At 29.0% G+C, this 27,656-nt stretch overlaps 1 protein-coding gene across 3 annotated transcripts in view; it reads right to left on the bottom strand.

The window, feature by feature from the left end:
* Positions 1-27,656, bottom strand: part of Su(var)2-10 (E3 SUMO-protein ligase Su(var)2-10) — a 130,165-nt gene that overhangs the window by 60,534 nt on the left and 41,975 nt on the right. For all 3 annotated transcript variants that reach the window (XM_075359424.1, XM_075359422.1, XM_075359423.1), the window contains one exon: positions 22,053-22,219. In XM_075359424.1, the coding sequence (XP_075215539.1) occupies positions 22,053-22,216 (164 nt within the window). In that variant the 5' untranslated portion in view covers positions 22,217-22,219. The remainder of the gene's footprint in view (positions 1-22,052; positions 22,220-27,656) is intronic.

Here is a 27,656-nt window from a genome sequence, read left to right as displayed (position 1 = left end):
CTGAAAAAAATAATCCTCTTGATATAGACTAAAGTTGTTTTGCTATCTGTTGGATGGCTAGAAATTTAAACCAAGTAACCATTTTTTTTATAAATTCATTTGGATGCCACTCTGAAAGTATTTTTTAAACCAGATTAAAAAAAAAATTACAGCACTTTTCTAAAGCTTGTGTTATGTTTTACATCACGGCTCAATTCCTGTGTAAAAATAAATTGAAAATAATTTCTCCTTTACACAGAAAAATAGTTATTATTATTTAAATTTCTATGACTATACAGTTGTTACTGAAATAAACATGCACAGATTGTTATTAAACAACTCAAATTTCACATTCTTTTCGTCTGCATTTTCTCATGTTTCAATTTCTTTAATAGAAAATAAGTTTTTTATTTAAAATTCTTCAAAAATATTACATTCTATGTTAGATATATTTTAAAAATATTAAAAGAGAAGAGGTTAGGAAGAGCAAGTCCCCTCCTACTACTACTACTACTACTACTACTACTACTACTACTACTACTACTACTCCTCAATACATGTAGTATTTTTATTAAAATGTGTATGTTGCAATTAACAATTAATAAAACTATCAATGAGCATACCAAATTAACACACTTAATTTATGTAATAAACTTTCTGAATCCACAGTTTCATCAACTGAAAATAACCAGGTAATGCACTCCCATTGTTATATAAAAAATCTTATAAGATATAATAGTCAAATGAATTTAAAATCATTTACAATTATGTTAGTTAGTTAAATCACGTGTAGAAATTTAAATAAATCATAAAGTTCAAAATTTACTTATTTATAAGTAGATGCTTGTGTTTATATTTTTAAATTTAATACTTTTATAAATATTCAATTTTTTATTATTTATTAATAATCATAAATTAAATTTAAGTATTTAGTTACTTTTATATTGGAGGCATGATGTCAACTTAATTTACTTACCGTTAATATCTAAAACACTAAATTAATACATTTTTCAAATAAGTTAGAACTTGTTTTAAGTATTAGACGTCATATTTTCCTCTTTTGATAAATTTTATTAAATCTCAAAACCTTTTATTGCAGCAAGCAGAATAGCAGTTATTAAAGTGAAAATGATAATTTTCACTATTTCTAAAGCAACAAGCAGCACAACTAAAATGAAATGATTAAATTCAATTATAACATCTATAACATTGTATTCATCTGGGGTTTGAGCTTTTAATTACTCGGACAATCTGGAGAGTATATATCTAGTTAAGTGTATATAACCTACTCCCAATCTGTTTATGTATAGGATGAGGGATTACTCCAAATCAAGTCATCGCTTATAAGGCTACATTTCTGTGATAATAAAATCACAGAAATCATGATCATGATTTCTGAACTAATCATGATCATTGTCTGCCTTAGATCTGCTTAAATATATTAATTAAATCAAACTTCAGTCAGTGACTCTCCTATTTTGCATCCATTTTGATATCCAGTGGATACAAAGATTTGATTTTGAATTTAAATCTTGTAACACTAAAAAGGAAAAAATAATTCTTTAATGAGATCAAAGGGTAATTATCTGGAATAAGATATTCACTATACCTTGAATTCCAAATATAATCAAATGTTTAGATTAGTATCTATACTATATTCAGTTAGCTTATAGAGTAAAGAATAAACAAATGTTGCGTTTGTGTAAGTGATTTTGTCATGATTCTTCTGAGTCACATCCTCAATTTATTTATTTACAATTTAAAACATACATTATCATCCGTCAGACTTAAGTCTGTCGACAGATATACTAAAGAATTATTAGTTTTTTTTTCTAATAGTTATAATAGTAGTACAATTATAAAAATTAATTTAACAAAATTAAACTATATATTTAAAACTAATGAACAATTATTTCTTAAATATTATTTGTTATGTATTAGGTTTAGTAACTAAAACTTCCTTTCTTTTTTCTTGTTTAGCCTCCGGTTACTACTGTTTATATAATTCTTCAGAGGATGAATGAGGATGATATGTATGAGTGTAAATGAAGTGTAGTCTTGTACATTCTCAGTTCGACCATTCCTGAGATGTATGGTTAATTGAAACCCAACCACCAAAGAACACCGGTATCCACGATCTAATATTCAAATCCGTGTAAAAATAACTGGCTTTACTAGGACTTGAACGCTGTAACTCTCGACTTCCAAATCAGCTAATTTGGAAAGCTAATTAACCACTAGACCAACCCAGTGGGTTTAGTAACTAAAACTATATTTAAGAAACAAAACTATACTTAATTATGTAAATCAACAGTTTTTTTAACATTAATAACTAGGCCTTTGTCATTAAGCCACTTTAATAGATTATTAAAATCTTCTTGTATTAAAAACTCTGCTTATGTCCAAGTGCTAAAACACTATCATCAGCGTATTGAAAAATACGTGAATTAGAGATCGCGTTAAGACATGTCATTAACGTACAGATTAAAAAGTGTTGGGCCCAAGATAGACCCTTGAGGCACGCCACTATCCGTTTCATATCTATCACTATATTTATCTTTAATTTTAACAATAAGTTTTCTGTTACTTAAGTAGTTTTGTAGCATATTATTAAAAGGGTCATTAAACCCTAGTTTATTTAGGGCATCTAGAAGTTTATGATGGTCTAACGTATCAAAGGCTTTTCGAAAATCTAAAAAAAGTAAGATTACATGGTTATTTATTTAAATTAATATTGACAAAATCAGATAAATCATTTACAGCATCATTAGTCCCAATCCCCTTTCTGAAACCATATTGAGTTTCACTGATTAATTTGTTATCATCAAGGTACTTAGTAACACGCATAGAGACATATCATTCAAAAACTTTTCAATACATGACAGTATAGAAATTGGACGATAATTAGTTAAATCTTTAAAAGAACCAGCTTTATAGATAGGTCTAACAATAGACATCTTCAGTAGATCAGGAACCCTACTTGATTTAATTATATTGTTTACTATAATTGAAATTAAAGGGCTGACTTTATAAACAACATATTTCAAATCTTTGATCCGTATGCCATCTACACCTGGTGATTTTTGATCATTCATAGATGAAATTATGTTTTCTATTCGTTTAGGAGAACTTAAAGGTAAATGAAAAGACACAAGCTGCTTGCAATTGCCACCCGTGAATTTCCAGAACTTATGTATACAATTATGTTTAATATCATCTACTGAAGTTACAAAGTGTTTACCAATAATGTCTGCAGCGACCTTACCCACGTCATTAGATATACCGCTTACATGTTTAATTATAGTATCGTCTAAGTTACGCTTAGAGGATAACCCCATCAAAGAGTTAAGTAGTTTCCAGTTACCCTTAATATCATTCTTTTGAAAATTTGTAAATTTATCATAAAAATACTTCTTCGCTTTTCATATTTCAATATTAATTTTATTTCTATATAATACGTAATCTTTTCGATTTTCCAGGTTAGCTGGTGCTTTTTTCCATTTTTTGAACAGTTTGTCTCTATACTTTATTTTATTTAGAATGTCATCCGTCATCCATGGCTTTTTTCTATTTTGAATTTTAATCCTATCAGTATTTCAAGAACTGTTATATACAGAATTAATTATATCAACCAATTTCTTATATGCAGATATGATAGTATTATCCATCTTATTACCTAAGGTGTCATAATTTATGCTATCTAACTTATATCTAATTACGGCATTATCTAAGTAAAATGAACCAACACTGTCATCCATCGGTCGTTGGGATGGATTCTTGTACAACAGTTCTGCTATTACCACATAGTGATCAGAAATTTTAGTTTCAATTACTCCAGAAAAAACGTAATCAGGAAAGCCTCTAATAAAAATGTGGTCTATACAAGATCTAACAATTACCCTATCTCTTATTTCCTCCCTCGTTATATCAGATATGCAACACATGAATCCCATTGTATGTAATAAGGTTTGATAGTAACTAACTACAGTATTTTCCTTAGTAAGATCAATGTTCATATCTCCAATTAAAACCGCATTATTATTATTACAATTATATAGAATATTTTCAAGATCATGTAAAAATTCATGAACATTTAAATTTGGCGGTCTGTAAAAGCATATTATCATAAAATCAAAGGTCTTAATGCCCAACTTCACTGAAACCTGAATGCATAATAGTTCACAACTTGAGACAGTCAAATTCAAAATTTTCTTTCAGCACAGAGTGTGCTACGACAAAGAATTAAAATACCACCACCAAACCTAATATTCCGGACACAGTGATAGGAGTCATAGCCATTAATCTAATAAAAATCAATTAAATTTATTTCATTATCCGTAATGTTTATTTCTGGGAGAACTATCAAATCTACGTTACTATTACCTAGGTGAAACAAGAATTCATACCAATGACCGCGAATAGTCCTAATATTTAAATGAAGTATACTCAGTTTTGATAAACTGGAGTAATCTTGCGAAAATTCGTCTAGGTTCGAGTAGTAATTATCAATAGCCAAAAACCGGCCATTAAAAATATTATTTTCATTAATGTTTCTATGTTTGCTGGCTTGTGGCCACCAAGATCTACAGATTTGACTGCGGCGAATGTTTTTCTATGGGGTTACCTCAAAGAAAAAGCCTACAGCAACAAACCACAAACACTTGAAAGTCAATATTGAACAAGCTGTATTAAATATCCAGCCACAAACTTTGAAAAAAGTTGCAAGAAACGCTGTAAAAAGAATTGAAGCTTGTATTCAAGAAGATGGCGGCCACTTCCAACATTTACTCTAAATGTAAGGTAATGGATGGTAATAATAAAAATCGCATTTACATTTACACATGCCTTTTTATTATTTCAATACCTACCAATATGAGGTTGGGTTGCGTTTTATATGGGACACCTGTTATATTCGATAGAACAAATGCTCGAATAAGATCGTAGATGTAACATAATGATATCAGTATCATATTATTTGATATCAATGTCGTCACCGTAACAGAGATAACATTTTTGAGATTGGCTTGCATGAGAAATACATCGTTATGCAAGTCAATTATCCTTATCAATTTAAAGCCAGTTTCTAAAAATAAAATATTTTTCATTAAACTATGACTCACTTTAAGAAATAAACTGATGCTTATAAACTTAGAAAAGCAGCTGCTGAATCGGCATAAAATTAAATTAAGTGAGTCTTCCTTTTTTTATACTATTGGAACAGTAATACCAAAACGAATCTTGAATCATCAATAACAGAATATGATAAATATAAAATGCAATAAAAAGATAGAAATAACTAGCACGTAAACTTACATTTACAGAAATGAATGTAATGTACATTATAATAGTTACAAATTTATATAACTCACTTGATTTTTTGCAGATCTGCCTCAGCATTAATTTTAATAGCAAACACATCTACACTTTTCTTAACAAATATTTTACCATTTCGTACCCAAACAAATTTGTACTGAAGTTCACCCGCTTTTTGTTTCGTTTTATAAAGTAAGTCTTTTATTGATTGTACTAGATTTTCATTAATATACACTTTTTTGTCACTTCCATCTGCAAGAACCATATCATTTGTTAGCTTCTCGCGCTTTTTGCTGATCCAGAAATCTCGCATTTTTCTGCTGCTAAATTGCACTATGATCGGGGGTGACAGTTTTCTTCCTAGTAGGTAGTCTATGAACCGCTTCCACACCGTCCAAGCTGAAATCTAGTTTATCAGCGATTTTCTGAAGAGAGTCATGATATGCGTGAATTTCAATATTTTTGTTTCTTCCATATTGCTCGAGCTGTATGATTTTTTCTTCTAGCGAAGCGATTTTCTTATCTTTCTCTGTTATGCTTTCTCGGAGTTGTTTCACTTCTTGGAGAAGATCACTGTTAGATTTCTGTAATTTACTAATTTCATTTTGAATATCGTCATGGAACAGGGATAGCCTGCCAAGTTCATTTTCGGTCCTACTGGAAGAAGCTCTGACTTCAGCTTTGAGTTCTAAAACGATAACTTTTAATTCATTAATACTGGAGAAATCTAATATTTCTTTAGTCGAATCCACTGATTTGTTGTCAGTAGATTTAACTGATTTGCGACACTCACAACACATCCACTCTTTTTTCTTTTTCTGCGACATTCGCTGATATGTATTCTCTGTAATTCCAACGCATTTATGGTGGTAACCATATAAACAAAAGCGACAAATAATATATGTTCCATCAATCGGTAATTCTCCCTCACAGGTATTGCACTTCTTCATTTTCAAATATTTTTTATCAAACAATATTACAATATAATAAAATATTTAACACTGGCATATAAAATACAACGTAATTGTTCAAGAAAATATACAGTTGTGTATTTAAGATAAGAACTGCTTATCTACTACACTCTGAACAGGAATGTGAATAGAGCGACACGCAAACTAATAATTAGTCATATAGTAAACATGTTATCAAATGTTTATATAATGTTATGTCTTCTCAGTTTATTAAAACCCTTTATCTTTTCATACGATCATTCTTTTGTTCTCGCATTCAATTTTTATGTTTCTATTATTTATTTATACTTATGTAATTTAAAATGAATATAATGCAACTATTTTAAGTTTATTGGAACATGAGTGCAGTGTATTCCTAGATTTGTGTCTGTATGACTTGATCTATACCATTATTTTGACACCATGTCTGATACCAATTCAACTGATAATCGTACAATTACTAATATCCCCTCTGAATGAAAGGTGCAAAAAAAGCCCTTTAGTTGTACGGAAAAATACTTCATTTTAAATGCTTACAAAAGTGAATTACAGAGTAATCCAATGGCATTGATTTCGGATGTCATTAATAAAATTGCTAACATAAATGCAAGTTGTGCTGCTTCAGTGCACAAAATTATTAGAGAATACTAATTTACTAAAGAAAACAAAACCCCGCAGATCAACTGAAGAGAAAGTTGATGATAATAAAAAGTACAGAAATTTTATTTTCGAAGAAAACTAGCTACAACAGACAAAGTGTTAAGAGTTGTAAAAGATGATAATGATCTACCAAATTTCCGTAGAATTTTAAATACGAAAAACAGGGCCGGGAAAAGGCTTTAATTGAAAGGGATGATGTCATTATATGGTGAAGACATAACTTCACTGAAATAAAGAAAATGAGGCAAGAAGGCTGTAGAATATATTATATGGATGAAACTTTGGTCAATGAAGACCACACAAAAAGTTCATTTGGAAAGATAAAGATGTGAAATCATCAAAAAAGCCTTTCTGTGTGACTAATCAACCGGTAATAAGGATCCATTGAATAACGGTAGGCGTCTCATAATTACAAATATCAGCAATGATAGTGGGTTTGTCAATGGTGGTCACTAGATTTTTTAATCTAAATCTACAGGAGACTACCATAATGAGATAATCTTTTGAGAAATGGTTTAGCAATGTGTTACCTCTTCAGAAAGATAATTCAGTTATTGTCTTAGACAATGCCCCTTATCATCATGTAAAAAGGAAAATACTCCAGCCTATGTTGGAAAAAGAATGATATCAAAATGTGGCTTAATTCAAAAGGAGAGATTTTCAAAGAGGATGAACTAACTTAAGATCCAATCATTGTAAAGGGTTTCTGAATTGAAAGCTATTTTAACGTGTATAAAATTGATGAATGAGCAAGATCAGTGATAAAACCAAGCTCCCTATGAACTCAATCCAATTGAGTTAATTTGGGGGCAAATCAAAAGTTACATAGTGTACTACTACTATAAATAGTACTAATAGTGTCAGTATCAAAAGTTACATAGTGTACTACTACTATAAATAGTACTAATAGTGTCAGTATCAAAAGTTACATACACTACTTTTAAAATATCGGATATTAAAAATTTATGCTTAAAAGCCATCAATAAAACAGGTCAGAAGGAATGGAAAAACTGTATAAAATAAGTAACAGATACTGATGAACCAAAATATAGGGAACTGGATAACATTATAGAAAACAAAATCGAGCCTCTCATTGTATTCTTTAATACTGACAGCACTACAAATTTCTCGCAATCAGATGACGATAACTGAATAGAATTTATTATTTATTTATTATCATAGAAATTTATCTAAATATTAGAGAACAATTGAATCTATTCAATTAAATATTCAATATTGTCAGTGGACAACTGACAATTTCACAAATCTTACATATACTACTTTGTTACAACTATGTAACAATAAACAATTTTAATGAATAAAATACTCATGGGTTATCAGATCGGCCGAAACATGTAAAAAATATTTATTGATCATTTAAGATGTCTTAATTTATTTTGCGTGTGGTTACTGAATATTAAAGTTGTGTATTTTCTTTTATATGCATCAGGATTTACAGGAGATGGTTGCGAATCGGCTGCCTGAACACTTGTACACAGTTTGTTAATGTTAACTCTATAAGCTAACTGAATTAGGTATAGTTTGGAATCTGAGTTTTGCCTAGATTTGAGCTTTAATGTAATAAAGATAAAACTAATCTCTCAGTTTAACTAAATCGATAATACTGTGCTAAAGGTGATATCTGTTCAAATGTATATTTAATCTGTGGTGTCTTTGTTACTGACTCTCCATTACATGTTTCTTTTTAATGTGATGCAGTTGAAACTATTTGGAATCAATATAATAATAATTTTTTGTAGAATAATGAACCAGGATAGCATTCATAAATTATAAGATTCATAGATCAAATTAATACCATATATAATTATTTTTTACAGTAAATTAGAGTAAAAGTTTTATATAGTTTGTTTAATTATTGTGATCTATTTATTACTATAATGATGAAATTATGCAAATTTAATGGATTATTATTATTAAGTTCTTAAGTAATAATCTAACAACGTAAGAAGCTGTAATAAAAAAAAAGTAGTCTGACAAGGATGTTCCCTATCCCAGTTACTTTTTAATCTTTACATAGAACTAGCAGTTAATGTTAAGAAGATCCAGAGTAATAGTACAAGGTGAAAAGATAAAGATGCTATGATTTGCTGATGATATAGTAATTCTAGTTGAGAGTAAAAAAGATTTAGAAGAAACAATGAACAGCATGGATGAAGTCCTACGCAAGAACTACCGCATGAAAATAAACAATAACAAAATGAAAAGTAATGAAATGTAGTAGAAATAATGTAGATGAACCATTGAATATAAAAATAGGAAGAGAAAAGATTAGGAGGTAGAAGAATTTTGTTATTTGGGAAGTAGAATTACTAAAGATGGATGAAGCAGGAGTGATAAAATGCTGAATAGTACAGGCGAAACAAGCTTTCAGTCAGAAATACAATTTGCTTAATCAAAAATTAATCTACACATCAGGAAAACATTTTTGAAAGTATATGTTTGGAGTGTAGCTTTATGTGAAAGTGAAACTTAGGACAATCAGAGTACCTGAGAAGAAAAGATTGCAAGCTTTTGAAATGTGGTGCTGTAGAAGAATGTTAAAAATCAAGATGGGTGGATAAAGCGATAAATGAAGAGGTGTTGCAGTAGATTGATGAAGAAAGAAGCATTTGGAAAAATATAGTTAAAAGAAGAGACAAGACTTATAGGCCACATATTAAGGCATCCTCGAATAGTGCTTTGATATTGGGGGGACAGGTAAATGGAAAAAAATTATGCCGGCAGGCAACATTTGGAATACGTAAAACAAATTGTTAGGGATGTAGGATGTATGGGGTATAAACGACTGGCACTGGATAGGGAATCTTGTACAGCTGCATCAAACTAGTCAAATGACTGAAGACAAAAAAAATTAAACCCATATATTTTAATTTGGTGTTACATTTCTTTTTTTATTTGCTAGTTTAATCTATTATTATGGTTTCATCATATTACATTAATATTTCATTTACTTTTTATTTTAAGAACTGTTCAACAATTACACATAAGGAAACAGCTGAAAAACTATTAAAACTAATAAAATAAAGCTGAAACTATCTGATTTTTAAGTCAGCACCCATGACATAGAAAGTATCAACTGTTCAAAAAGAATTTCCATTATTAAAACCTTTTTATTTATTTAAAATGTCAGCTCCACTTTAAACATGTACTATAGAAGAACACTATGCTGTGATAATTTTTATTTTATGAAGGTGTACAACCAACCAAAATTCATTCACAAATGTTAAAAACAGTACGGGAAAAAGTTTATTAAACATGCAAATATTCATAAGTGGATATAAGAAGTATACCGATTTTCATGACAAGAACGACGGAAGTCTTGACTGACACTGCAAAATTGCACTAATGATCTTATTCGCAAACTAGATGCGTCAAAATTTGGGAAATCGCTTAAATTTGTAGTATGAGAATTGGCACTGTTCATTCAGTTATCCATCATAAACTGAACAACCACAAAACATGTTCAAGGTGGCTTCCGAGAAGCTCAACTCAAAATAACAGACACCTGAATTCTCATTTGTACAAAGCTTAAATAACAATTTTTAATGGAAGATAATGTTATTTTAGACTGCATAATAACTTGTAATGAAACTTACATTGATCATTTTGGACCAAAATCTAAATGTCAGGAAGGAATGGAAACATCCCGGAGTTTGCCCACAGAGAAAAGATTCAAAACCTATGCATCTGCCTGTAAAGTGATCCTAATGGTGTTTTGGGACTACGAAGGCCCAGTTTATTGTGCTTATTTGGAAGAATAAAATGCAATTTATACCAAATACTATTGTGTGATGCTACAAAATAAAGTGAAACCTGCAATGAGGAAATGTTCTGCTTTTCTTTGAGTCATAATTCTTCAGTACGATAACCAAAGCAACCATCATACTGCTCAAAAGACACAAGGTGCTATTAAAAAATCGGGTCAGAAGTTACTGATGCATCGACAGTCACAATCTCACACAATCAGAATTTTTTTTTGCTTAAGTCCTTTCAAAGAAATTTTACATGGCACTGAATTCAGCAACAATGAATGGGTCCAGTCAAAAATCGTTCAGTTACTGAGGTGAATAATTCTTTACTAATGAGATAAAAAAGCTCACAGAAAAATGGGACAAGTGCTAAATGTAGCTGGGAATTATCTTGAAAATTAGTTTTAGTTCCATTATAGTAGAATAAATAACAATTTTTCTTAAGTTATTTATCTCTTTTAATAATTTAATGAACCTCTTATGTATGTTTGGTTGCAGAGATAAGAAAGTTGTATTTCTTTTGTATTGATATATTTTAAGTTGTCATAGTAGTGATTGTTTTTGTTTATGGTATTGTTACTAGTTTTGGATTGAAGTGCATAAGATTAAGGTACATGTTTCATTTACCCTACAAGTTTTATGTATTATAATAAGGTAATATCATAATACGAGGTGTTCTGTTATTTGCATGAAATAAATTGTGATGTTTTTATACTATATTGATACGTGTCATTAAAACCAAATTTAAAATAAAAAGAAAAAAGTGATTCTGAATTTAGTATATTTTTATCTTTTAATCTAGCACCGATGAACTTGGTTGTAGTATGTTTTCTTTGTATTTTGTATTTTATTAATTTTTTTTTGTTCATTTTGCACAAAAAATGTTGAGAAAGGAGGCCTCACCCTTGCTCCCTTGCAAAAGAAACTTAATTAATCACAATCCTTTGCTTAAGAAAGGAGGGTTACAATACTGTACCTAATTACAGCAAAACTCATTTTGAGAGGGTTGCTATTATTAATTTACCAAGAGATTAAACATAGATAAACAGAACTTAGATCAAACAACCTAGGTATATAACTGTTTTAGAAATTTTAGAATTTTAAATGTCATTCTAACAAACAAAATTAAACTGTGTCTATTTTAATGTTATCAATTAACAGTAATTAATGTGCAGTAACTGTACAAAAATATATTAAGCTTAATGTAAACCAGGAGATGGCTTTAAATATTCAGAGGTATAAAAAAAAAATCTGACATCACAGTTGTTTCTGATACACTGCTTACATACACAACTTAATTTAAAATATTTATCATTTTATTTAAATATAGAATTTTTTCATTTATTTAATTCAATGATTCTAACTAAAGTGTGCGCTGGTGTGGTGGTACTAGTGGTGATGGTCTGAAGTGAAAAAAACTTCACTTGTATTGTTTGCAGACTGGTGTAGCAACCAGGTACTAAGTTAACCCTGGTTAACTTAGTAGGTGGGTCTTGAGCTCTATCACCTGTGACAGAGCTCAAGACCCACCCAAAAAGATTTAATTTTTTACACTTAAATATTATTCCAGTTACTTAGTTCTACCGCTTACCTGTGGTGTCACAACACAGCAAACAACTATTACAACAGCTGTATGTCAGTGTTACCAACCTTTGAAGCATAAACTAAATATAATAAGTAATACTTAAAAGTATAAAAAAATAATTTGGTTGGCAACCCTGTGGAATTTCAAATTACCAAGAGAATTTCACGCAGGGAAAAAGGGAAATTCCAAGATGGCTGACTGTGACACTAGCACTCCTTGTGATGATAGGGTTTATAGTTTTAAAAACTATAAACATAAACATAAAAATATATCTTTAAAGTAAAAAACCTACAACGCATGCTAAAAACAAAATAAAAACACAAAGATATATCACATTATATATATCAAAATAATATTACCATCTGCTTTATGGCAATTGGCATGAGTAGTTGGAACACACTACAGTAATTTATATGTTTGAATATAAATGGATAGCTCAAAGAAATCGTAAAACATAAGATAACATTTCATTAAACTCTAGAAAGTTTGCATGTTAGCCCCTAGATTAAACTTGTGACACAATTCTGCATAATAGACACAATCCACAAGGATGTGGTGCACTGTTAGTGCAGCAGCATATTACGTCTATTCAATTTTATATAGTGTATCACAAAGGTCTCCTGGGACTTTCATAACCTATTCTACTCATGAAAATAATGGAAAAAGTAGTCTAACAAAAAAAAAAAACAGGGTTTTTTACCCCAATTTATTAGTTTCAACCCAGATTTCTCAAAAACTACTGGAGATACAGTTCTGGTACTTATTTTATTCAATTTTCAGATTAAAACCACAAGTAATCTCTTTCCCTTTATTAATGTCTTAAAAATTTCAGTATGGCCCATTTCACCAGGGTAGCTGGTAAGCAGGATCTTTCACTAGTCATAACTCACATACAAAACATTGTTGGAAGTATATTTATATGAATTTTTTTCATTATTTTCAGGAGTATTTTTTTCCTGGGCCCACAACGAAATGTCATCATCATTGCCTGAACATGATATTGCTATTGCAAGCAATTAAAAATTTACTTATAAATTAGACTGAAGTAAAATACCTATTCTGTATTCTAAAAGAATAATAAATGGTATAAATAGCTTATAGTAAAAATCAAATATCTAATATAAGAAGATGGGTAAACATTGAAATATTTGAATATAAACAGGTGCATCGGTCTGAGTCATTAGATATCCATGAGTGAGCCTAGTGTATCCTATATATACAAAGGGCAAATAATAACCTCCTTTTGAGGATTATTCCTGCATGATGAGCTCCATGGTCATAACAGTATTCTTAACAGGGCAAAGTTTATTGCTGATGGTAGCATTCCATTCACTTTGCCACTCATCACAGATCGCCCTCTTCAGAAAACAGACAAGATCATCAGAAACAACACAACTAGTGAAAGGAGGCTGGAAACAAGCCTCTTTTTTACCATCAGGGCGCTTATTACCTGAAATTTCAATATGGCTGGGGATCCAGCAGAATCTCATAATTGTGTTATGCGGAGTCATTTCAGAGATAACAGACTGTATGTCACAGACGACCGGGTGTCCGTAGTACATGTCTGGAATCGCCTGTAAGTATTCATAGAATCTGAACGGACAAGTACATGTTGAGATTTTGGGCTAATTATATTTAAGGCCTTATTAATAGCATAAAGCTGCACAACAAAAACATTAACGATACTGGGAAAGCCAAACATGCATGTTTCATTACCAATTACAAAAGCACAACAGAATTAACATTTTAGAGCCATCCATATAAACTATAGCAACAGGATTTACATTACGCTTAATATTATAAAACTTTTCTCATAATATAACCAGATTTGTATTTTTCTTATGATACTAACAAAGACTAAGGTGATAATTAACAAGAGAAGGTCCCCCAAGGAGGAGGGGGGTAATAACATGCTGCAACAGTAACTGGAGATAATTGTGTATTTTGAGCTCAGAAAGACCACTGAGCTCTGATGCCTAGTGGGACAGTAGATCTCAGCTGTTCTTGGTATTGATTCAGATGTGGGTTAGAAAACACCACATCAAAGGTTGGATGATTTTGTTGCACTTTAATATAAGCTACATAAGAGGAGATAATTTGGTTTCATCTGCTCCAAAGGTATGGCTCACTACTTTCCACCAGTAGATGTATCACAGGGCAACAAAATGCACTTGTAGCAAGATAGATGAATAAATGATGGACTGCAATGAGCATTCTAACAGCAGTGGACAGAGTTGACAAATAAGCCTAGCAGTTGTAGTCTAAGCAGGAATTGACCAGAGCGTGTTAGAAGCGCAACATGCATACTCTTTATCAGCTCCCCAACAAGTATTAGATAAAACTCTCAGCATGTCTAGCATTTTTTAACATTTTACCTTCATCTCCTTTAAATGTGTTACACATGTTAGTAGTTGGTCAAATCAAATTCCTAAAAATGTAACCCGTGTGCATGGTTCAACTGGTTCACCATGTAAAAGTTGACGGTCAACATCTTCCCTCAAGCATGAAAAGCAGATGCATTTCATTTTCTCCAGAAAGAACACGAATCCAGTTTTTTTACAACACAATTCTAAACGGGTTATTGTAATGTGGAGCAGCCTCTCACTAGTAGCTAAAATTCTAGATGTTATGTAATTTGAAAAATCATCAACAAATAGAGAACACATAATGGGTTTTCGAACACAGTTTGTTACACTATTTTTGGCTATGGCAAATAAGATAACACTTAGAACACTTCCCTGTGGTATTTTATATTTATATATTTTTATATTTTATATTTCACACTCTAGTGTGAAATTGTCAGATATCGTTCCCACTCAAACTCGAAAGGACCGACTACTCAGGAAACCCTGATAAATGCAAGTAGATTTCCTTGTATACCCCACTTTCACAAGTAGAATAGTTATGAAAGTCCTAACAGAATTTTGTGATACACCTGTATAAATATTTTGAAATAGATTTTTTTATAGTTATTTTTATTTTTTTTAAAAATAAGAAAAGAGAATCAACCGGTGGAGTAACAAAAAGAAGAATGAGCATTTATGTTTCAGTGTTTGTGAAAAAATAACAATACTGCTGCCAACATGAAGAATAAGAGATTTTCATGAGATAAAAAGATTTGTGTGTGTCATCCTTCAAAGTTGAAAACTTTTACCTCATTTTATTAAATGAGAAATGCATCTTAAAAATTTATTATTGATCCTTTATCATTTTAAAAATAATTTTAGCGTATAACAAGATAAATCAATTTATGCCAACAAATTAGGCTACACATCCATGTAGCTAAATAAATAAATTTTACTAAATAAAAAAATTAACTAAAAGTACTAAATACTAAGCAGCAGCTAGTTCTTACTTCTTATAACCAAAGATATACTATTTAATTATTCAGACTTTATATTTAAACTAAGTATAAAGACCTATATTTAATTTTTATTTTATTAGCAATAACTCTATTTTATAATTTGGTACTTAATTTTAAGCCCAGAGGATAAGTTCCTAAATATCTCTTCATGGCACACCTTTGTTAAACTTAACTTTTACTTAGGAAAGGAACTGGTTTTATTTCCATTTATTTTTCTCATTTTTATTTATTTTTTGTAATGTTACTTTTTAATTTCATTTATTGAATTACATTTTAATCATTCTTCACACTTAATAATCCATAAACATAAGTCAAGTGCATGCATTATAAAAATCAATTACTTTTTTACTTCATTTTTTATTAATAATAAAAAATGAAAAGTACATAAAAAAAAAATTTATGTACTTTTCATTTAAAAAAAAATATGTATATGTAATTTAATAGGCATACAAGGAAATCATGTGATGTCCACATCAGATTTTTAATTTAAACATTTCTAGATTTTCTAAAATTTCTATTCTACTTTTTTCCTTTAACACATTTGTGAATTAATTTCATTGATTCTTCCATTTTCATCGGGGTACGTTAGACTATTAAATGTGTTGCACAATTAGAATAATTTTTTTTTTATTTTTAAAAGATTTCATGTGTTCATTATATCTTAATTTTTATTTTCTTACTGTATATCCAATGTACGTCGTATATGTATATATATATATATATATATATATATATTTCTTCTTTGTTACTATTAAAAATCTTTTTTTGTGTTATTATTTGCATTTATAGCTATTTTTATACTAACATTTATTAAAGAATTAATTGGATAAATTTATCTCCCAGTAAATCTTAATTTACTTCATTTAATAGTTATTTCATGTTATATCATTTAATTTATTTATATTTTTATTCATTTTTCTGATCATTTCTTTTTATACTTGTTATTTTCTACTATTTGAAAAATAGTGTTTAACTCTTTTTTTATATGCTGGTTTCTTTAAGGGTCATTAATGTAATCCATCATGTATCTAAAAGCCACTTAATTTATGCTCCACTGAGTGATTCCAATCTTACGCTATAGCGTTATATGTAAAGGTTTTTTCTGTATATTTCAAAATGTAGATTATTATTATTATTATATCTTTTTATTGTTAGGTCTAAAAATTAATAGTTTTGTGCTTCTATTTTTAAATCATATAGTTAATGTTATGATGGAATTTGTTCATTTCTTTCAGAATCTTTTCTTCATTATTATTTATTGTTTAAATCCTACGAGTTTAACTATGTATCTAATATATTCTAAACATCTCTATTTTTTCATGATATCTGACATATTTTCTTCTTCCATAAATAAACAAGAAGATCAGATAAGGCATGCCATCAAATATAGAGAGGGGCATTGATTAAATGCTACATAAATATTAACAGAAATTTAATAATACCAGCACAATAAGTTTTGACAATGAGTGGTTGTGAAACGTGTCAACAAGTGATACAAAAATAAAGCTAAGAAAGGCAGGCAGTGAGTACGTAGAAACTGAAGATGATTTATCAAAATGTTTTGCCTTCTTAAATTTATAACTTTTACTGTAAATTTTAATTTTCCTTCAAACAAGCTGTCAATAATTATTAACATTAGTTAATTCATCCTTAGTTTTCTTATCATATTAAAGTTTTTTGACTACCAGGAGAATATCATCATAAAATATAGGAGTATTTTGTATGTATTAGGAGTAAAGTAATACCTACATGTATTCATTACTGTTGTTAGTGAATAGTTATTTTATTAAAAATTTATTACTTATGTATTAAATATCTTGCGATCTGGCTACTATCTGCATCATAACAGCCATATTATAAAAAAAAACATGTTCAACCAATCAATGATCCTGTCCTTTTCAATAACCCTGATCTTCATTAGTGTATGTAGAACAGCAAAGTAAGAACTGTGACAGGCGAATTAGCAAGTAAATAACGGAAACACCATCAGTGTTGTTCTTGCTTGTAACCCCACCTAACTAAGCAGCACAGTCACAACAATCTTCTCAAGATTCAGATGAATCTCAAGAACAAAAAGTATAAAATTCATTAACATATGGAAAAAAAAATTATCTTTACTTACAAAGTGTAGATGCAAACCACAAAAGAAATACAGATAACCAAAATGAGTTTTTATTTTTTTAAAAATTAAAAATCACACAGCACTATTTACAAAATGGTATTGTAAATGCACATCTACAGTAACATGCTAAATTTTCACACAATTAAAAAAACACTAATTTTATAAAAAATAATGGTTAAACATAATTAAAAAATTCCTTTAAAAAAATTGTAGAATGTTACAAATTGTAGTATTACTCAAACTGGGTTTTTTCTTGATAAATTAATTCACCACAGAAGCTTTGAAGCTTGTATGTGGGAATACAGAAATGGAATTTTATAGTGAATGAAAAATGCATTGCCTGTGGGATTCGAACCCAGGACCTCCAGATGAAAGACCAAGATGCTTTTACTCTTATCACAATTGAAGTGATAGTATCTTTGTGTTAATATAAATTTAAAAATTTAGTGTTAATATAAATAAATTTATTAACAATTTGCTCATTATAAAAATTTTTTAACTATATTGTTTATTTACAGCAATATAAATTAAAAAAAAAAAAAATAGAAAAAAATATTAAAATTAAAATTTGTAACATACTCATGTTCATGTACACATAGAACATATTTTAGACACTATAGATCTAGGTAATTGTCTAGCTCAAGAACATTATGATTTTTGAATAGACAACCAAAATTCCAAGTTTTAATGGAAATTCTTTTTCCAGCTTTTTAAATAATTATTATGAAACATTTGAACTGAATTATTGTTTAAAACATAGCTGAATGCAAAATATATATAAATATATACGCACAAATGTTAAATAGAATCTAACTGCTAGTCATTAAGCCATTAATAAAAACCTACTGAATGCAAGCAAATGTAACTTAACCCCTTAACAATTTTATTTTTTAATGGAAAACCTTGTTATAATGCACATATATTTTCACTAAAACCTTTGTCATTATGCCCATTTTTTTTTCTTCATATGTATGCTCTTTGTGTTTAATTAGAAGGATTTGACTCATTTTAAGACCTTATTTACAAAATTTTACTATCTTACAATGTAAAATTAAAATAATACGTACTTTTTACTCAACATGACGATGATAAACAAGTAAAGAAATAAAAATATATTAAATAGTCATTACAATATTAAAAAAAAAAACATAAAATAAATAAAAAATAAAAATAAGAAACAACTAAATAAAATCAACTAAAAAATACAACGGATGTGCACATTAATTGCACTTCCATTCAATTTAAACAAGTATGTTAGGCACTAGGCACAGTCTGGAAACGATACAAAACAAAATACATACAACACTAGCGCTTCTCTATGCAACCACAAGAAATTAAGGAACTAAGCATATACATGCACGTTGAAATAATTTGTCAAAAAAAAGAATAAAACTGGACAATATGAGAGAAAGAATTATTTCATCAAGGGCATTTTAAAAAAAAACAAAACATGATGCAAGATACTTTGTCAAGGGCGATTTTTATCAATGTAACCAATGACGGATTATCTCATCAAAAATCAGCAAGTAGTTAAATGACATATGAAAAATCATTTATTAAACATGGCTTTGGCCTTTAACATTTTATTCTTCTTCCATTCTCACACTTTTAATTTCAAAAATACTTCACACACTGGAGAGTTTAGTTGCTATGAAACTATTAGGTTTTTTTTTAATTCAGTACTTGATCAAGAAATCAATATGTTAACTACTAAACCAACTAACTGTTTACAGAAACACATCTTAACATTAAAATTACAAATAAAATGAATGTTTTAAGTTTTGAGGACAATATAAACAAAATTTACATGGTGTTCCCCTAAAATTAAAAGTTCATAAAAATTTGTTGAAAACCACTTTTTTTAAAATATTTGAGTTTCCTTGCTAAACTGCTGAAGTCTAGTTATCGACTCTGAAGATTAGTGAACACTCAAGTTTAAAATCGATCTGTGTAAAAGAATGAACCAATTCTTCTGAATTTTATATCAATCACAGCCTCCTGAGCATCCCCAACCACTTCAACTAGTTACAGTCACGTAAATTAAAGAATAATATTACTATTCTAATCTGAATCTGTTGTAATATACTTTTAGTGAAGTAAAATTTTTTATTTCACGGAAAAAATACAATAATGCTAAATTACTTTAATATTTTAAATAGTATAATTTATTGCTGTCTTAAATGCTACAAATATCAGTATGTAACACTTTCTTTTTGCATGAAAACTCACAATAGGAGATTACAACATAGCTCACCACAAACATTCCGGTACAGAATGAAACCATGCATATGTCATTCATTCATGCACTAAATTTAAATATACAAGCTAGCTAACACACTTATAAAGAAACATTTTTCAAAATACTACTATAAGAGTTTAATATTATCAGAGTTTAATTACGGGAACTTACTCTAAATACTAACTGTGATATAAATAGCTCAGATTAACAAGGTAAAAGATATAGAACATTAAAACAAATTATTAATAATATATCTTTTTCAATTTAGCTTCTGGAACCACCATAAGGTATTACTTCAGAGGATGATATGTATGAATGTAAATGAGGTGCAGACTTGTAGTGTCAGGTTGACTGTTCCTGAAATGGGTGGTTAATTGAAACCTAACCAACAAATAACACCGGTATCCACAATCTAGTTTTCAAATCCATATAAAAGTAACTGCCTATACTAGAATTTGAACCTTTGAACGCTTGACTTTGAAAATTAGCTGATTTGCATAACAAGTTCTCCGCTAAACCAATCTGGTGGGTTAAAATTAATAATCTACATTATTATAACCACAAATTCTTTTGTTTTTATTTTTTTAATTTATCCAAATTAATTAACAGATCAGAAAACCACAACCGTACACGTTCAATATTAACAACTTACACTCCCAAAAACAAGGTCGAGAAAATATTTTATGATATATTCCGGGCAAATAATCTACTTCAGAACTGAAATACTTAATCCACAATGTAAAAAATTTCCCAAATTATTTAAAAACACATTTTTGTTTTCATATTTAGTTTAATTTGGTTCTTGTTCATTAAATTAGCAACTTAGAATTTTTATACTTGAACAAAGTAATTAGTTATTATAAATTTATAATGCTATGCATAAAATAATTCTAAATTTACACAAATATAAGAACTTCTCTACTGTTTTTAGGATTGGAATTTGGCATACGAAAGAAAAATACCCAAAACTGTCTACAGTAAAAAAACAAATAAACAAATAAACAGTTTAATATAACAGCAAGTAATATCTGAAGAATCTGAGTCGATCATTACAAACAAAAGGTCTGATTTCAAGCAAAAAAGAATGTCTCATTTTAGTCACGGCAAGTCAATGATTAAAATTAAAAATGCTAATTTAAAACTCAAAAGTTATCTTCTATAAACAAAATCACACTGTTTTTTATTCATCCTCTTACCTAAAATAATTCATAAAAAATTAAAAAATCCTAAATCATCTCAAAACTAAACCCGGATTCAAGAAAACCGATACATGTGATATATGTTGCAGCAGCCTAGTATTATAAGTTAGGAAGTTGCAGTAAAAGAAATAATTTCAACTTAATTTTATAAACCAATAAAGTTATATGACCAAACATCAACAGTATACAGCCATACAACTGACCAACTATAATCCAGTCTTAACAACTGGTTTATAAATAGTGACCCTAACCTTATTTTGTTTCTTTTTACTTCTTAAATTTGAGATGCTACATTCTGAGGTGTTCCATGTGCTGCAAAACCAACAGGTGGTAAGAAAATAATAGAACTGTATACATTACTGCTAAATAATTATAATTAGACAAAAAACAGTATAATTTATGTGATTCCAAATAAATAAACAATACAATTCTATTGTAAAATAAAATACTATACACTATTTTTTTAGTAAATAAAAAAAAGTACCTTACACATATAGTTACCCTCATTTCTACATAATTAAAAAAACAATATATATATATATATATATTACTATTACTACTACTGAATATCAGAATTTACAGACCATAACCATCACAAAATTAAAGCAAAAAAATTATTCTAGAAATAATAATGAAACAAAGTAAATGAAATTATATACAAAAATAATGAATATATAATGAATTAATGAATCTATATGTAAGTATGAAAAAAAACCACATGCATTACTACAAAGGTAGTTAGGAATTAGATTAAAAAAAAAAACTCAAATTTGTTAAAAGAATTTGGTCATTTCATGTAAAAAAAAAAGGAAAAAAATTTAATAATGATGAACATGAAGATGATGATGCTGGTGTTACCAGATGGACTTACTGTATGGACTTGTACAACTCCCTGATCTTCATCTGTATAGGAGTTGACTTCAGCCGAAGCAGTTCCAAAGCCCTAGTCTGTAATTCAGTCTTCCTCCCTGATTTGTTACGGCCCGCAAATCCCAATAGCATTTGGAGTTCTGACACTCTGAAAGTCATCACCATATTCTGCAACACCGACCATAACACATACTATTACGGGTTATGGCTGAATAACCGACAACAGACATGCAGTTAGTAAAGTAAATACAGAAAACATAACATGGCCACAAACCGGCATCAGCATACAATCACAATCATATCAATAATTTACAAACATAATATGTAATAAGTTTCAAGATAAACTACACTACAATTCAGCTTCTTTTCTTACTTTTATATGGAAGATTTTTTACAACTGTTGAACACAGCTTATTCATTCTACAGCCTTAATGGTGAACTGCTAGTCACATGTCTTTGAATACTGAACCAGCTTATTTGCAGAGATGGTTGTTGTCACTAGAGCTAATTATGGAACACGGTACATTTTCAGTATCCAATCAAAAAAACCTTTTCTTAACTTTATACAAAACTGTTCATTTAAACAAAAATGTTTTTTTTTTTTGGTTAGAATATATATATATATATTGTATTTATTGATCAACCTAAGTACAGAATAAATAAATAAAATAAAGTTGGTTGACCCTTATCTTATTTCATTACACATGCAAGAGCGCTTTCAGGAATTACTTCCATCATCAGTTGTTTGAAGCAACTGATGATGCGAGTAATTCATGAAAGCACTCTATCATCCATAATAGAAGAAGCTAAGTGTCATCCTACCTTAATTTTATTTATTAATTATGTACTTAGGTTGATCAGATAAATATAATTTGTATAGTGGAGAGGAATATGATTCCCAAAGTAATTGACTTTAGAAAAATATTTTTTGTTCAATTTGACATGTACAATCTGAAAATGTATATTCTAGGCACAGACATACACATGCACATATTATTTAATTCCAATGAATTATGCTGACATCTTCTAGGTGCCATATTTAATTTTTGCTCAAGATAGAAACTGTATTCTGAACTACTATTAAATTTCTGGATATCAGTTATGAGACAAATAACATGTACACACAAATACTTTAAGTGTAGCATGAAAATAATGAAAAAACAAGAGTTACATCCAGAAGAGTTATTCCAGTTAACAAACTGGAATAATATTACACCTACTGATAGCAAAAAGAACAAATATAAGAGAAAAAAAATGTATATACACATTTTTATAATTTCATATACATAGATCAGATACTGGAAAGTTTCTAAACCGATCCACAACTGGTGTCAACAACCAAAATAATAACACCTCCAAACAATATGCAGAATTCATGAATCACAGCTAGTTCGCAGACAGCATGGAAAGAAGTAACTGCAGAAAAGTTCTGAAAAATCTTCCACATAAAAGTATTAAAAAGTGTGCTAATTTAATTAATTAACTTTTAATAATCATAAGATAATAAAGGTAACAGCAGAAATGTAATAGAATTAGTAGTAGTAGTAGTAGTAGTAGTAGTAGTAGTAGTAGTAGTAATAATAATAATATTAATAACAAAAGCAATAAGAGTACAAAATTATATCCACAACAAAGATAACTATACACAATTTTGCAAAAAAAGTTAAAAAATTATCATTTCACATCATTTTAACAACATTTCAAAAATATAAGAATTTTTAGGGAGTTAAAGATTTTAATACTAATGACATATTTTCAATCATTACAGGTAAAAAAAAAAATATCTACATGCCAGGTAATCTACCCACATGTATTATTTATGCATTAACAATAGTGTTTACCAGGATACCAAGTGAATTTATACAGCATTGTAGAGGGTAGTACACAGCAACTGGCTTAAGTTGTACAAAGTTTAATGGCATTTTAAAAACAGAAACAAGTATCAATTTTTCCAATTTTTCTCCTGAAAGAATACAAATAAAAATAACTTCGTACTAGTTTTTTTAGACTTTTCCAATGGAGGCCCAGAGTTATACCAATGAGCTAACTACAGCAACATAATATGATTTCATAAAATAGTGAATACAATACAATCAACTTTCAATATTCACAAAAAGCTATTCAGCATTTTTTTTTAATCTATTAAGGGAGGCTGAAATGCAATGCACAGTTGCTCACAACTCACAAATGAAAGAGACAGTCAAATGTAATAACTATGACATAAGAGTATACTTTATTTGCTACAAAAACTAAATATATTTACCATGTAGTAATTAATTACAGCTATACATTTTTCCCAATGGTGAACCAATTTTCTCATTTCAACAATGAATGCTGAGGGTCTTTCCTTGATCAACAAACTCACTGCATCTTTCAGTTCATCATACGCAGTGAAAATACCCTTCATATCCCGTTATGGATTGCAGAAAGAAGTGAAAATCAGAAAATCACAGGGTGCCAAATCTAGAAGTATAACATCAGGAGGATGGTATATATTCAAATTTCAGCAGTTAAGCTGTGAGTGTGGCTGGCCATTACCATGTTGCAGAATTATCCACAGATTGTCAAAAAACACACATGCTTCCTAAGGTATTTTGACATGTCAAGTATCACACACAATCGCCAGTTGATTCAGCTTCTGAATGTAAGTTATGAACAAGAGTTTGGATAACACTGCAATGAGAAATTTTTTGATTGTGGTGAACTAAAATGCTGATATTCTATGCTCTGCTGATTTTATTCTGGGCTAATGAAGCATCCAAGTCTCATCACCCACAATAAAATTGAAGAGGAAGTCATTTCTTTCATCATGATAACATTTAAGAAGCTGTTTACAACAGTCCTTTCACTGTTACTTATTCTTTTCTGTGAGTTTGCGTTGCACCCACCTTGAACAGACTTTACGATAACCTACTTGTGCAATGTATCCTACTCATTCTTTCAGAAAGGCTATCTGGGTGGTTGCATTGTTATGCGACATGATAGTCATTTTGAATCAATTCATCTAGCTCCTTTTGGCACTTCTCATCAGTCAAAGAAACTGATCAACCACTGAGAAGTTTAATGTTGTACAATGCAATTATTATGATTTCCACAATACCTGGAAAATCTTAAGAAATAAACAGGTAAAAACAATAAAATGTTGATGACAGAAGCCACATTTCATAGATAAGTTCTCCTGTGCTAATTTTCAACAATGTTAAATCAGTCTCTCTCATATGGGTAGATACACGCCGAAGTAAATAACACTCTCAAATTAAATTATGATCAACTAATCAACACTGAATTTTTTTCTATTTCTATTCTGCTTAGTAAAAATCAGAAAATTTTCAAACATTTTATCAGAGTTAACTATTTTTAAGGTTTTAGAAATTATTTATTTACAAAATAATAAGTAAACATTGATAACATTCCCCATCATGACTCTACAGGTCAATCATCCCCTTTCTCTTTTCTCCCATTTACAACATTCTTTAATCCTTTTTCCCTTTTTGATTGCTACAGGCCAATCACTGCAGCAATCTGTAACATCATCCCATCTTCTAGTAACCAGCAGGGTAGCTGCTTCTTTACTGGGGAAAAACAGGCAACCTTCCATCTAATCAAACTATCAGACTATAAACCAGAATTAATTGCTCAAGCACCAACTGGATAAATTCCTACAGTTTATAAAATTTAATACAACCTAGTGCTAGAATAAATATGAATTGTTTCGGTAATTAGATAACAATGAATATGTACAAAAGCAGTTAAAATGAGTTAACAGTTAAATACATGTATTTCCAGGCCAGGTTAGTTATTACAATATTATCATTTCTTAGAAACAGAATATATATATATATACAAAAAGATTAAAATTAAATAGTTTAATGTGAAAATATAACCATTTGAATGCGCTTAGAAGAAATTAATGGCAATTACATAAAAGTAAGAGATAATAATAATAATAATAATAATAAAATGAATGTTAACAGAATGAGAAAGTTTTTCCTTTGAGGACATTAGGCTACTGATTTATTTTACAAATAAATCAGTAGCCTAAAGTGTCAATCATGAAAATAGTTAAACTCAAATCACATCGGAAAAGAGATAAATTATAAACAGAATCACAACTCGAAAAAAAATAGTGTGAATATGTAAAACCACAGAACCATTAATTATTTATTTTAATTTTTCAAATCACATCAGAAAGACATAAATTATAAACAGAATCACAACTTGAAAAAAAAAAATAGTGTGATTATGTAAAACCACAGGACCATTAACTAACTATTTATCTTAATTTTTCTAAAAGGAAAATAAGATTAGACTAGATACTAAAATAAAATTCAGATCCTAATAAAAGAATCAAGTGCAATGATTCAACTGCTTAAATTCTTTTAACTATCTACATTCTCATATTAAACCACTGTTCCAAAATCTCTATTTTTTCTGCTTAGAATATTTTCTTCAAATTCTTACTTCAATTTTTAATTTTTTAAAATATTAAATATTTATATTTTTAATTATTAAAAAAAGCAGTCAGTATACTCTATTGCAAGTATAGTCAAAAAACTATTTATTAAGATCGATTCAGTATGTTCATGTATTTCATAAACTTTTGATGTAATTAATCGACCATTTTTTGTTAATATTCACACTACAATGTTTTAAGTTCATCTGTTTATGGTTGTATGGTTTTTAATAACAAAAATTAATACAGTGAGATTGAATGGTACATCTTTCGGCAATTTGATGAGTTCTGTACCATATATTAAGAAACTGCTAGTACAAAATAGATAATATAACCACAAAAAACCAAGTAAAACATTAAAGTATATGTCACAATGAGGTCGTTACTTCATTATGGTATGTATGTGTGCATGCACACACAAACAGTTTTTCAAATAACAGATTAAAAAAAAATACTTATTTATAATTTGAGGGGAAAAGGTGTATAAAAACAAATTATGTGCATTTGTACATAAAGTAAGTTCTCATTTAACATCCCATTTTATTATATTCAGCAAAAATAACCTTTTGATGTGCTTCAGTTTCTTGACAGCAAGATAACATGATCCAAATTTTTAGCATGAGAATATGTATTTCACTATCACATCATTTATGCCAATGTGAAATTTAAAAAAAAAAAACAAAAAATTAAAAATAAAACATTGTATTTAAGGTTTATAGATTAAATCTAAAGCAAAACGGATGACCAGAGTAGAATTAGCATGTAACCATGGGCTTAATACAGAATTTAGAAAATTACCTAACGGTAGCAATGCTGCTGAGTTACTTAAAAATAAAAAGATCAGCCAAATTAACTTTTTTTTGTAAGTTTATTTTTTCACCTGTAAATATATAATTAATACATTTAAATAGAAAAAAATATTTAAAAAACTTTGTGAACAGCAGTCAATTTGGTAATTGTGTACAAATATGGACCTCTGACTTTGATAAAATTTGGAAAATACCTTATTTATGGATTAAGTTATTTTCATTACAACTGAAACTATTTGTCGGAAATGTCTTTCATCTGAGTTACAACTCTCATAAATTACACAGTACCCTCACCAAAAATTTTGTAATTTGGCACTGTAAGAAAAAAAAATTGTTTATCTGC

The sequence above is a fragment of the Lycorma delicatula genome, chromosome 3 (genome assembly GCF_047948215.1).
Source record: "Lycorma delicatula isolate Av1 chromosome 3, ASM4794821v1, whole genome shotgun sequence".
NCBI lineage: Eukaryota > Metazoa > Arthropoda > Insecta > Hemiptera > Fulgoridae > Lycorma > Lycorma delicatula.
The sequence above is the reverse complement of the archived record's forward strand: the minus strand, read 5'-3'. Positions and strand labels throughout refer to the sequence as shown.